The 13,930-nt window shown below is 33.2% G+C and overlaps 1 protein-coding gene across 2 annotated transcripts; it reads left to right on the plus strand.

Moving 5' to 3' along the window:
* Positions 1-447: 447 nt before the first annotated feature.
* Positions 448-13,930, plus strand: LOC110463798. Of its 2 annotated transcripts, XM_021518661.1 has the most exons (5): positions 448-561; positions 8,824-8,998; positions 9,371-9,525; positions 10,674-10,808; positions 10,926-13,930. In XM_021518661.1, exons 1-5 carry the CDS (start codon positions 507-509, stop codon positions 10,928-10,930), a joined length of 525 nt encoding a protein of 174 aa, XP_021374336.1. In that variant the 5' UTR covers positions 448-506; the 3' UTR covers positions 10,931-13,930. The 2 variants fall into 2 exon arrangements, with proteins under 2 accessions (XP_021374336.1, XP_021374335.1); XM_021518660.1 differs by having other exon boundaries at positions 10,674-13,930.

Genomic DNA, 13,930 nt, shown 5'->3' on the forward strand with positions numbered 1-13,930 from the left:
CATCAAAACTCACCTCTTCACGTCTGCATTTTAGAATCTTTGAAAAGACGTTATGTAAATACCACCCTTTTATCTGTTCAATTATGTGAACATTGCTTGCTTAAATGTATAAAAGTGATTGTAAGCCTTTGTTTTTTGTTTTCACAATTATTACCATTACTGTTATCTATATGTTGTAAAGCGTTTTAAAGTAATTTTACAAATTATATAGGGCGCCAATAAATGTTGTATATTATTATTATTATTATTATTATAAAATTTGCTCAACATGAAATAAAGAATTTGAATGTTATTCTGAAGGGTATCCGGAAAGGAGATGCTAATTTCATGTAGTTTGTCACATAAGTACTATTTCTAATTAAATATTTGACAAAATATAACAAAGGATTTCAAACGAGGCCTGACGTATTATGTAACCAGTTACCAGGCAACAATGTTACACGTGATAGTCTATCTTAAAGTTACCGAACAGAGCCACACAGACGTAGTGAAGGGTGGCCGTCACGATGGGGTACTGTAGTGGAGCATTGTTTATACTTATTGTGCTGCTGCAGTTCCGCGGTGAGTTAATTAATTGTTTCTTTGATATTTCCTGATATGATGATCCCTGTTCTGATGTGTCCAAATTGGTCAGTTATGTTATGATCTAATGATCATGTTTACATGTATTTTCCTTACCAAGGTAATATCTGTTCAACGATATAGTGGTCTGTCGTTTCTGTCCATGTTCCATTGTTTAACAATATTGAAGTAAATACTGGTCTTTCACTCAAAAACATGATACAACTTTGATGATCCAGTAAATCACTACATAGCCAGTGTTTCTATAAAGAATACTGCCGTTTAATGAAAATAAATGTATTTGTGACAAGTGCAATTTAATTATTTGAAATCTCTGTTTTTCATCACAAAATGACATCTTCTTATATGAGCAATGATGAGGCCATGCAAAACAAACAAGCCCTTTCAGATTTAAATATAGTCAAGGTTTTCAATTTGCTTTGTGGATGTTTAGTAAAATTATATTGAGATCGTGTTGATGAATTGTATCAATATTTTATAACATGCACTTGCTACTTTTCTATGAAACATGAGTTATACAGGTTATGTACACATGCAGTGAATTTAATAGAAATTAAGGAATGTATTATGTAATTCTTGGTTAATATGTCCTGGAACCAAAGGTTGTTATGACCTCATAAATGTTACAAAAAAAACTTCCCTTTATGTTAACATTTTTATGAAATCAATTTATCTGTGCAAGTACGAATACAAAAAGATATTAGTATTTGTCTCCGAGAAGCAACATGTAAAACAGCTGTATGATGCAGGATAATTCATTTTCATACGACCGTCGAAAGACGTGTTATATTAGCACGCGGGCGGGCTTATGTGTGTACGTGTTCATACGTGTAGCTGTGTTCGGAAAAATATCTGTTCAATAAAATATATTTGTATTCAATAAAACAAAAAATATGTGTGCAATAAAAATATATGTATGATTAACAAATTGGATCTGACAAATTGATGTGTGTTATTAACTCAAAATGATCTTTAAGAATTACCATTAACATGGTAGTCATTATTCAATCAAACATATGCAGACCTAACAAATGTCACTTCTTTTGTCCGAAGTGTTTCCAAATGAAGCGTTTTAGGATCGAGATTGTTCTTTCGAACATATATTGTTGTTATTGCACATATATTTACAATTATTGAATAAAAATATAAAATATTGCACATATATTTACAATTATTGAAAACAAATATAAATTATTGTGACAATAACCCTAATCTACTGTGACAATAACTTTCATCTGCTGTGACAATAACCCTAATCTGCTGTGACAATAACCTACATCTGCTGTGAAAATAACCTACATCTACTATGACAATAACCTATATCTATTGTGACAATAACTTACATCTTATGTAATAATAACCTATATCTGCTGTGACAATAACCTTCCTCTGCTGTGACAATAACCAACATAAACTGTGACAATAACCTACCTCTGCTGTGACAATAACCAACATATACTGTGACAATAACCTACATCTGCTGTGACAATAACCCTAATCTGCTGTGACAATAACCTACATCTGCTGTGAAAATAACCTACATCTACTATGACAATAACCTATATCTATTGTGACAATAACTTACATCTCTTATGTAATAATAACCTACATCTTCTGTGACATTAACCTTCCTCTGCTGTGACAATAACCTACCTCTGCTGTGACAATATCCTACCTCTGCTGTGACAATAACCAACATAAACTGTAACAATAACCTACTTCTGCTGTGACAATAACTTTCATTTGCTGTGACAATAACCTTAATCTTCTTTGACAATAACCTACATCTCCTTTAACAATGAAATAAAGTCTGCCCTGACAATAACCAACATATACTGTGACAATAACCTACATCTCCTGTGACAATAACCTACATCTGCTGTGACAATAGCCTCCATCTGCTGTGACAATAACCTATTTCTGCTGTGACAATAACCTACATCTCCTGTTACAATACCCTACATATACTGTGACAGTAACCTACATCTATTTGACAATAACCTATATCTGCGGTGACAATAACCTCCATCTACTGTGACAATAACCTACATCTCCTGTGATAATAATCTATATCTGCTGTGAAAGAAACCCTCGTTCTTACAAGTTATATGTGTGGTAGCTCGCTGTTAAAGTACCTTACTAAGCTGTAAAGAGCAATGTACTTGAGTAGCACACAGGCAAACTCCCAAAACAATTTCAGCGAATAGTATGAAAGGTCTATAAATAAACCATTCTGAAAAGAGTTCTGAGAATTCTTTTCAACTATTGAATGTTTTTCTGCTTTGAGACATTTCTGCGGGCAATTGCCCATACCCTTTATAACATGTACAATATATATCGAATGACAGTTATACGCGAGCCATTTGCTCTATCTGACATATTTACCTTCCTAGTCTACACAGCTTGTATCTATTTATGTTTATGTCGCGCCGTGTGTATCTTATTTTGTTTTGTTTTTCTCTGTGAGATCAGATGTTTGACTGGAAATGTTCCCAGTTAGATTGGAAGTTATGTACAATTATTTGACTCGAAATGATCACAGTTAGATAGGGCGGTTTGTTATTTCACACATGTTAGCTGTGATATGTTAAGATATACTCGTCGTTAAGCATCACAGAAAACTGGAATTTCATAGGTTGAAATCAGAGCATGATACAGACGTCAAAATGTCATTAGATAGAAGCCTCCTTAGAAAACTTGTTTCATATCTAATGAGGTTGTCCACAGAGAGATAGGAGACAAATGGAACATTAACAAGTTGAACTCGTTTAAAGTATTGCTGTTCGATCATTTGCCGGCATTTCCGTTTGATTACGATCGAATTCTTTACGTCGTTTACAAATATGCAACGAATCAATTCGTCAACTTGACTTGCTAAACTTCTTTTTTATTTTGAAATTTCTTTGTTAATCCTCAGAATATCAAAGATTACCCTGTTTCAGAAATACTGTCCTACACATACCCAAATATCATGACACCCTGTATTTAGAAAGAAAAAAAACCAGATTTGCTGATAATACTATTTACATCAATCAATGCAATGGAAGGTTTGGTTTATACGTTGCTCCCACTTAAAATATTTATGCTTTAAAATTCACAGCGTACACTTTTATGCATGAAGCTAACAGTATTAATATGATAATGATCTGTTCTTTATTTGCGATAGGGGATGGAGTAAAAGAGACATGATTATTTAAGTCTTGCCTCATTTTACGCAGTAATTCTGAGGTAGTACTATAAAGTTGGTATCAACAATATCTGCGCTATTGCAAGAAGGCAAATAGACCAACATACCTGGCACAAAAACACAAATATCCACATACACTCATACACGCATATAATTCACACATCGAGGTGTTAATACAAAGACGAGCATCGTATATTCTCTGGATTTACTATTATTTCAATTTCATGACGTATGATTGTTGATATACGCAGGAAATTTACTTTTCTCAGCACATTTGTGCAGCAACACTATTCCGTCTTTTCGTATCGCAGAGTTATCTGGACTTGTGAGCAGGTATTGATTGTTGCGTCATTTGTAACGTCATCAATTTTTGAGAAAACGACGTAATTTTTCTCACACAAACCAATGACGTAACAATCAATACCTGCTCACAACAGAAGATAACTCTGAAATATGTAAAGACAGAATAAGTGACGTGCGTGCTGTAATGACATGACTTGTAATATGAGAGCAGATATTACTTAGTAACGGAGAATATATTTAACTGCTTGACCGCGTTCCTCGCGGAAGACACAGGCATCGTATACACCTCGGATCTATGTTTTGCACAATCTATATTGAACAATAAATCAAAACCTACGTTAGGTATCTATACGATAATATTCATTCAGGTACTTTATAACGAGTTACTTTGTTAATTGTCACCGGCCGGTAGATTCAATGCTTTTTGGTAGGGTATCCGGAAAGGAGAACCAAATTAGTTTGATACATATGTTTTATTTCAATGTTAATAAAAGACAAATTATAATACCGTAAACATTTTAAATGCAGCCTCACCTGGAGTAAAAGTATGCAAAAATAAGTATGTACAAGATATTTTGCGACCAAAATTGTATGAATCGGGTTTTTTTTATTCTTTCATGCAAGTTGATGTAATACTGTCAGGTTGATGCATTGAGACGATGCATTGCATAGAAGGTTTCATCTTGATGCTATTAAAGCGTTTAATAACATCGAAACCCAACGCACATCGACTGTCGTAATAGTTTCACTATTTTTTTTTAAATATTAATAAATTAAGTCAATATCTATAAATATTATTTTTACCAACGTTGGCACTATATCTACGAAAACTTCGAATATAAAACACAAAATGCATAAGCATTGCCATGGACCTGTCGAAGCATCTTGGATTTGAACAAAAACTTTAACTTTAAACAACTTGCATTTTCTGTATTTTGTACTGTTTGCTAATGATGTAAATGTAATACCGTTCACTTGTTTGTTAAATGTGAGGAAAGCGACTAGAAGCCCTTGGACTGTCCGTAACACTCGTTAAACAAATAATGAATTAAATTAAAATTAACTCTAAAATATATAAAATAAAATAAATATTAAAAACAATCCGCTAAAATATTAATATAATTTCCATTATTACTGTTTTATTGAATCATTGATTTACCAGGTATGTTGAATTATATCTCCTTCAACATCAATTTAACATAAATATTACATATATTTCAACTATAAAAACAACTGTTCATTCAACATGTGACGGCCGTGTTATGTACCGCGTCGCTGTAACCTTGTTGGTATACTGTTTCCATTACCACATGTTAAAGGGACAGTCACTTGTGTGTGTATTTGTGTGTGTTACATGTTAAAGGGACAGTCCCTTGTGTGTGTATTTGTGTGTGTTACATGTTAAAGGGACAGTCACTTGTGTGTGTATGTGTGTGTATAACGTGTATCTGTCACGATACAAGGTGTTACAATTGTAGACGCTGCGGGTGGATTTTTTAGTTCCCGAGACTTGCGCAACCGTCATAGCCACAGCTATCTTGTTTGAGAAGTGGCACGGTTCATGATATACCAACTTTACAGATTAATGAATTTGAAATAAACCAGTACTTCTCTTAATTTGAAATTGATCAATTCAAGGGTTTTTACGTACCTGTCCCTCTGTTTCAACAGTAGTTAGACAATTCTGATTTTCAAGTATGCCCCTAGCATCACCAATGAGTACTGTGATGAAATAACTATATGACACAGTGTCATTCATTTTGGCACACTGTTTCTGTTATCAAATTTATAAAATGAAGCCATCTTTGTGTGTGTTTCGTGTACCTTCCATTGCAGGCCCTAGCAACAGCATTACAATCAAATAAACACAATATAGTTTCATTTTCAAAATCTAATTTATAGAATATTACTATTTAAAGACAACCTTTTGCTACAATTAACATAAATGCAGCACATTTTGAATGGCCATTTAAAGTAGCATACGAACAATACCCTTAGCGCGGCCTCAAGGAGGGTGGTTTAGAAACAATGTCAGCACATGTACTACGTTATGCGGGCCGACATTGTATCTATACACAATTGCTGGAGTCACATATGTCATGCAGAAATCAATGTCAATTCGTCAATGGGTCGAAGCATACAGAATAAGTAGTCCCTGTAGTATATTTAGACAATAAGATTCAGGAATGTTTTAATAAATTAATTATGATTCACGACAATTTGTTGATTTACTGATTACTATTATCTACTCCATGTAATGATACAAGAGAATATCGAAGTCAAAGAAAACAAAGGAAAGATTTACACGGGGATCATTGAAAAAGTATGACGGGAAAAGGACCGGGCCTGTCTTCGTATAATCTTTATCCACTTAAGCAATAATTATGTGTTCAAACCAACTTTTAAAATTGCGTTAATCACAAACAAATTTAACTGAAAAAGAACAAGGTAAATTGAAAATATAATTTGGCTTCAAGCCTCTCTAAAGTTCACCAAATAATTTTAAAAATGTGAATTTTATGAACAATTCATCTGTGAATCTGGGTTTGAGCATGAAGATAATTTATGAATACGGACCAGGTGATCCGGAAGAGTAAACGACAAAAAGATACGTGCTTTAAGAAAGAACCTGGTTGGGTAAAATAAAACTATAATAAAACAAACGAGCATAACCGAAACGGGACACAAATACTTCGAATAATTTCCAATAAGATCAAGAATGCAAACACACACCTTCCTAAATGTCTTCATGAACCAACATCTCCCGAAACCCTGTTATGAAAGTTTGACCGTCAGCATGCGACATCTATCATATGAATTTTACACAAGCTAAAGAATATCGAATCAATTTAAAAGTGAAAACACTTTCATTAGAGTATTCAGATGAAAAAGGAAAAAAAAGAGTGGTGGGTTGGGTGTGGGTGTGGGGGTGTGTGGAGAAGGTTGAACAAAACGGTAATTCGATATGAATTTTGGTACAAAGTAGAGAATTTTGTTTTGATACAAATTAATATCATGTAATAATGTGTCAAGTTTTAAATAAAAACGAACGTTCAATAAACAGGCGAAAAAAGATATGGAATTTATAAGGTAAAAGATTATTGATATGCTATTTGACTACAGTTTTATTGTACATTGTGTAGCTTGTCAATATCTTGGATGCTCAGAAAGCCTATGCTTAAAAAGATTATTCAAAACTTGTTAAGTAAAGATTACATGATCAACTTATGATTTTATACAAAACGTTACATGTACAAGAGGACATATTAATTAGAGATTTTAAAAGGTATTTAACGTTAAAACTATGTTATTAAACTACAGCAAAAAAAAACCCCGATATATCAACAGTACAATGTTTTATCTAAATTTTCGATGAATATACTATACATGTAATATATTATTGTGAAAATGCACAGGCTATACAATTGTATTTTACAAATTTCTACATCACTTTTCCCATCCTAATCAAAATGAAAGGGTTATGTTCTTTTTGCAGTGTTATCAGTTTTGTCAAATTCATTAAATAAACTTGCAAAACTGCATATTTTGAATTACGTCACTAATCGCTTCTTCAATTAATTCCTGTCCACCATGCACAATTAATGTTATGCATAACGACCTCATATAACATACTTTGTTAAACGGATAGTGCTAGAAACCTATCTTGAATCTTTAATTCAGCAATTTATGAATTACATTTAATGACTCTTTGGCAGTGTAGGAACAAATTAAGCATCCACGATCGTAAATTTAACGATATGGTTATAAAAATGTTTAAGTCTATGCGTGGCGATTAAATATATTGCAGTCTCATAAACCTATGATTTTATAATTTGGCGCCTTTTGTATACGGGTTTGTTTCATCCTGTATTATAAGTTGTCCAACAGATCTATCATCTGTTACCTGATTCCCTGAACAATCCTCATAGTTTGTGTGTGTACTCTAAATGTTTTTTTGTAGCTGTCGCTGTTTCCGCTTCCCGTTGTCGCGCAATAATGAACAGCCTATGTTCTCCGATACTCTTTGGAGTTATCCCATCTTAGCAATATTCAGAGCCGAGAGTACCTCAAGAAGATATAGTTTAATACTATATGTGTTAGGTTTGATAGCTTTAATAATTTTTGATAGCTAAAACTACTGTATTTGGTATAGCGTAAGCGTTTGTCTTTAACAAATTGACTTTCGCCTGCATTATGGAAAAGGATTTTGAAACATGCTTACCTTACTTATATTTATATTTTCCAAGTTCCGCAATTGTAGATTCTTTTCCTCAAGACTTGTAGGTGTTTTATCTACTTGTATGTTTCTGTGACCTCCTGATACTAGATGAAACATGAGATCATTGAAAGTCAACCGCACTTTATCTCTTTATCGGAACTTTCGATTCAATAGAAAATGTATTAGTGAAAAAATGCCATGGTAACAGTTTATTTCAGTTTTGAAATAAATGAAAGACGACCGTACTACGTCATATACCATCGGAGAGCTAACAATGGACAGATAGCTAATACAAAGTCACAGGATTCAACAACTTATTGATACTTACAGAACGAAATATCTCGTTGGTTGTACTTTGTACTGGACCTGACATAGAAATACTTACATGTGGGCCCACCTGTTAAAATCAGTTTCCAAGGCTGAGATTTAAGATTTTACGCTCGATATCACAAATACTTTAATATAAATGAAAAACGTTACATTATTTGTAAATAATCTTCCCTAATATATCATAAACCTTTATTTGTGACAGAAAACATATCTTCAGGTAGCATCTGCTACGAACGTCAGTATGGCTACTCGTCCTCCTTGGGTGGTTTCGTCTACTACTACACTTACTATGGCTACTGTTCCGCCGGTTGCTGTGGTTACACTACCTCCCGAAAATGCTGTACCTCGTCCACCTACACCACATACTCCGGTTTAGGGTAAGCATTTTTATATAGAAAAATACGACGTTTAGGCGACGCTTCCTTAATCAAACAACTTAAAGACAACACTCTCTTCCGTAAGACGACCATAAAAGGGAAGTAGGATGATTGTGCTATTTATAAGCATAACTTATAGACAAATTTAAGAATTTCATCATTCAGAAGGTATATCTAAATCCCTTTCCAGGCATTTTTTCAAATAGTGTCACAATAGTTTTGTGTACGTCAGTGAAAGCAGGAGAGTATTCCGTTACCATGCTTTCCGTCATCGTTTAGACTGTTTCATTAATCGAGTGATCGCAACCAGCCCAAAAGTGAATCTCTCATTGAAGAAAGCGATAATGTCGAAAGCGCTTTTTCTGTTGACAGGACTGCTGTAGTCGTTGGATCTACTATCGGAAGTGTGGTCTTCTTTGTAGTGATGGTTATTGGGATATGCTGTTGCTGCAAGCATATAAACAAAAACAAAGTTGGCCGTGTCATGGTAGTCCCCGCACCAACTGGGCCACAGGGTGTTGCTATAGGTATGTGATGTACTGTATTTAAATACATTTACATGTCCACTACAAGTTTCTCCATAAGCATTACCATAAGAAATTAGGTCAGCCTGGATGAACATTTTGGTGACGTTAGGCTGTAACGGGACTCTCGTTTGCAATGACGACACAGATACTAAAATACCGAAAATATAAGTGAATATCATTGTTAAAGTCAAGAATGACACACAATTTAGAATGTAACTATAAGGATTGAACTGAGGTTTTCAATGTACATGCCGATATTTATGCAAACTAGTTACATACCTATAACAATGAAACCAGCCATCACCATACATGTAACTGGTAACATACATATTACAATGAAGCCCGCCATCACCATACATGCAACTAGTTACATATGTATTACAATGAAGCCCGCCATCACCATACATGTAACTGGTAACATACATATTACAATGAAGGCCGCCATCACCATACATGCAACTAGGTACATATATATAACAATGAAGCCAGCCATCTCCATACATGCAACTAGTTACATATATATTACAATGAAGGCCGCCATCACCATGCATGTAACTGGTAACATAAATATTACAATGAAGCCAAACCTCACCATACATGTAACTGGTAACATACATATTACAATGAAGCCCGCCATCACCATACATGTAACTAGTTATATACATATAACAATGAAGCCCGCCATCACATACATGTAACTAGTTATAAACATATCACAATGAAGGCCGCCATCACCATGAAGCCTTTATAGAGTATGCATGTAATCGATTTGCGTTCATACCAGCATGAAAATGAAAAGAAATGCCGATCATTATATAAATTTTCGTTTCCATGTATTTTATTATTAGTGATAATACAAAACATTATTGTGTTCCGAAAAAACGAAAAAAAACATTTTTCTGATCATAAACATCCTTATTCGTCTGCCTCCCAAATCAACGAAATAGTATAGACTCATCGGAACACCTCGCGAAAAGACAATTCAACGGCAATCACTATGTATGCATATTCCATTTTGAACACTTTTGCTAAGTGCATGACGATGTTCACTAAAAAATGGTAGATATTTTAGAGTTAAAGAAAAAGATATCTCATTGTAATTATAAGTGACAGTTGCTGTTGTGTAATGATATTTTATTTATATGCAGTGAGCAATAGTATGAACATCCCCATGCAACAGCAGATGCCAGAACAGACGTATGGCTACTTACCGCAGCAGGGTCACCAGGCGCCCCAGGCCTTAACTCAACAGGCCAACCCACCACAGGCCTACCCTCCTCCAGACTATCACTCGACTGCACCAATAGTACAACCAGGGAATTCATCGGAACCTTTTGCACCATCGAGCAACATCCCATCTGATTGGAACAGCGCCGCACCAGCAACAACCAAAGAACAGCACTAAAGTACTGGTCATGTGCATTCGTTACCGCTCTGATGAGTGAACTTGGAATGTCCCCGGACTATATGTTATATCTTCAAGTCTCAATATTTAAGCAAATCATTCAGATTTCGTGATATATCAACTTTTAGGTTATTAAGAAGGATACATATTTCTAACGCTTTATCATAGAAGTAGGCTCTAGATATGTGTGTGTTTGTGTGTGTTCTTTCGCTGCTTCAAATCATCAGGAACGAGTCAATCAACTATATGCTTTAAAGAAAGGAATATGAACGTATTAAGGGTTAATATAATGTGCAGTAATGTTCTGGATATTTTCAATAGTGATAATATAAAGCATGATACGTCAATAAATAAATAACCGTAAATATTTCATGAAATCCGGCCCATAAAAACATAGGAGTAAATGTGACACGGGTTATATATATTTCAGGCTCACAAATACATTATAGTAAATATTTTAAGAGTTAAATATTTCAGGTTCACAAATACATTACAGTAAATATTTCAAGAGTTAAATATTTCAGGTTCACAAATATAGATACAGTTGATGAAGTATTCTGTTGATATTTATTTGTCACAGTATGAAGTAAATATAGATTTTTCTCAGTATCCAGTCCATATAACGCAATTGTACCTAAAAGGGGACATTTTAAATAAAATATTAAGGAACTTTATACCCTTATATCAATTCTCATTTTTCACAGAAATTTATCATGTAACTGCACTCTGAAAGAGACATTTTGGTGTTTTTGCCAATATTGGAGGATACACGATCAATATTAGAAGAAAATTACCAACAATTCAATAATTTTGGATTCAAAAACAATTCCGGTCAAATCTGTTCTCGAATTTAGCATTAATTTTGATAAGGATAAAATATGTTTTTAACTGATATGAAAGTAAAAAGCGTCATATGGCACAAAAAAATCCGAAAGTAATATGTTCGTATTCATTGATAAAATAAAACTGTCCGTGTAACCATAATCAGCAGTCTATGACTATGTACAGTTTAATTGAGATAAAAGTAACATTAAGTGAAAATTACAAACATAAACATACGTTAGATGTATTGTACGTCAATTTCTGGGGCGGCTTTACAACAAATGTACCCTTTTGAGTAAACTGACGTTTGATTTTAACAGTATCCAATGTATGTAGCTTTGATACATTTCTGGAGTTTGTGTGTTTGTTACAGTACCATAACAATATAGATTTGATACGTAGTCTTAAATTTGTAGATGAGTTACAGTATCCATTGTGTATTGTTTTTCTTTTGTCCTCCTAAAAATATATCCATTTTTTTTTTTTTGTTAGTGATCAATCAGTAGCTTTCAAATTTTACACAATTTGCCTGAGGTAACTATTTCAAAATTAAAATTAAAATTGCCCTTGTTAAATTGACTTTTCCTTTTTTCGTTTTGTCGGTTATTTATTTATTTTCCGACGTCGCTGCCATTATGTACGCAATGCGCTATAATAAACAAAAATCTACCAGAATCTTGCATTTGTTTCTAAGAACATTATTTTAACTTGTTAAATTGGATTGGGAATCGTTAATGCTGTATCAAATTAGTAATGTTGTAGTTATTTTATTGCGGTACATTCAGCCTAGGATTACATACACATCAGTGTCTCAGCTGACAGCTTGATCAACATAACTCATTAAACTGTTGGGTAAAACTAACACAATCAGAAACAGAACAAAACAAAATGTACCCAATGAGTTATACATGCTAAATTAATTCGTTAATTATGATATTTTAAATTATTGAGGTTTTCGTGAACTATATGTCTTGCAGATCTAACACAACTAAATTACCGTAAACATAAGTGATCAGTGGTAGAACAAATTTGATATTTAGACTCATTGTTTATCCCATGTGCCGTTTTTTTCTATAATTGAACCTATTAAGTATACAACATTAAGGATGCGAGGATTTGCATCCATTCATATTATTCGATATGAACAGTCCGATTATGCTAATAATGTAATGTGCTAAACATAAACTGCATCGGTCCGGATGATAAGTCAATGCAATTAACATATAGATAATTTGATCCCTATAATGTAATGCAAGGGATATATTTAACGCTATTAGATTTATAATGCAAGTGTTTAACTTGGATACTATAGGCTCAATGTAATGCACGTGTATTTAATTGAACAATATTAATCTTTAATTCAATAATAAGAAAATGTATGAAATCGGCATAGATGGCATATTTGCTGAATCCTTGTACTTTTAAGTCGTTATGACTGGCGAATACGAGGAAAATCAAAACCTTTAATGGGACAATCCTAATGTTTTCTGTACCCTTAAAAAGGATGTTATAAAGATTTATATATATTAACACTTTTAATTGAAATATTGCCTTGCATAACTGATTTCCTGTTTATATTATAGTCAACTAACATACGTTGGTGCATCGTTAAAATGTACACTATTTGGATTAATTATCCATACCTAATTCCGTCCCCAAATAGTTAAATTTAATTTTTAATTCGTTTATAATTATGTAATTTATTTTCTAGAATAAATCCTCTTTAAACGCCCGCAATTTTTTTTATCTTATCGTTAACATTTTTATGAAATTTAAACTATAAAGAAAATTAAAAGATGTATGCAGTGCGAAAAGGTTTCATGTTCTTTAATTATCTATAAACATGTATCTCTGTGATAGTTTTACTCCGTTTGCTGTGATATTATAAATGCAACAAAACATGTTCTATTATTTTTTTTAAGTTAAAGTAGTATCATAATGTGACATTTTGTATCTTTTTGTGCTTATTAATGATATATTTCTGTGGAAGCAAAAGTATTATTCAATGCACTGGCTGTATTGTCGTCATTAGCTTTTATTCACATGCTAATATAGAAATTCCATCAGTAATTACCAAATTGAAAACTATTTCTTTTTCTTTTTTTAACAGATGCTTGTATATATACTGTTTGTTTAACCTTATTATTAAACTTTGAATTAAAGCATTGTCAAAAAGTA

Source organism: Mizuhopecten yessoensis, unplaced genomic scaffold (genome assembly GCF_002113885.1).
Source record: "Mizuhopecten yessoensis strain PY_sf001 unplaced genomic scaffold, ASM211388v2 scaffold10929, whole genome shotgun sequence".
NCBI lineage: Eukaryota > Metazoa > Mollusca > Bivalvia > Pectinida > Pectinidae > Mizuhopecten > Mizuhopecten yessoensis.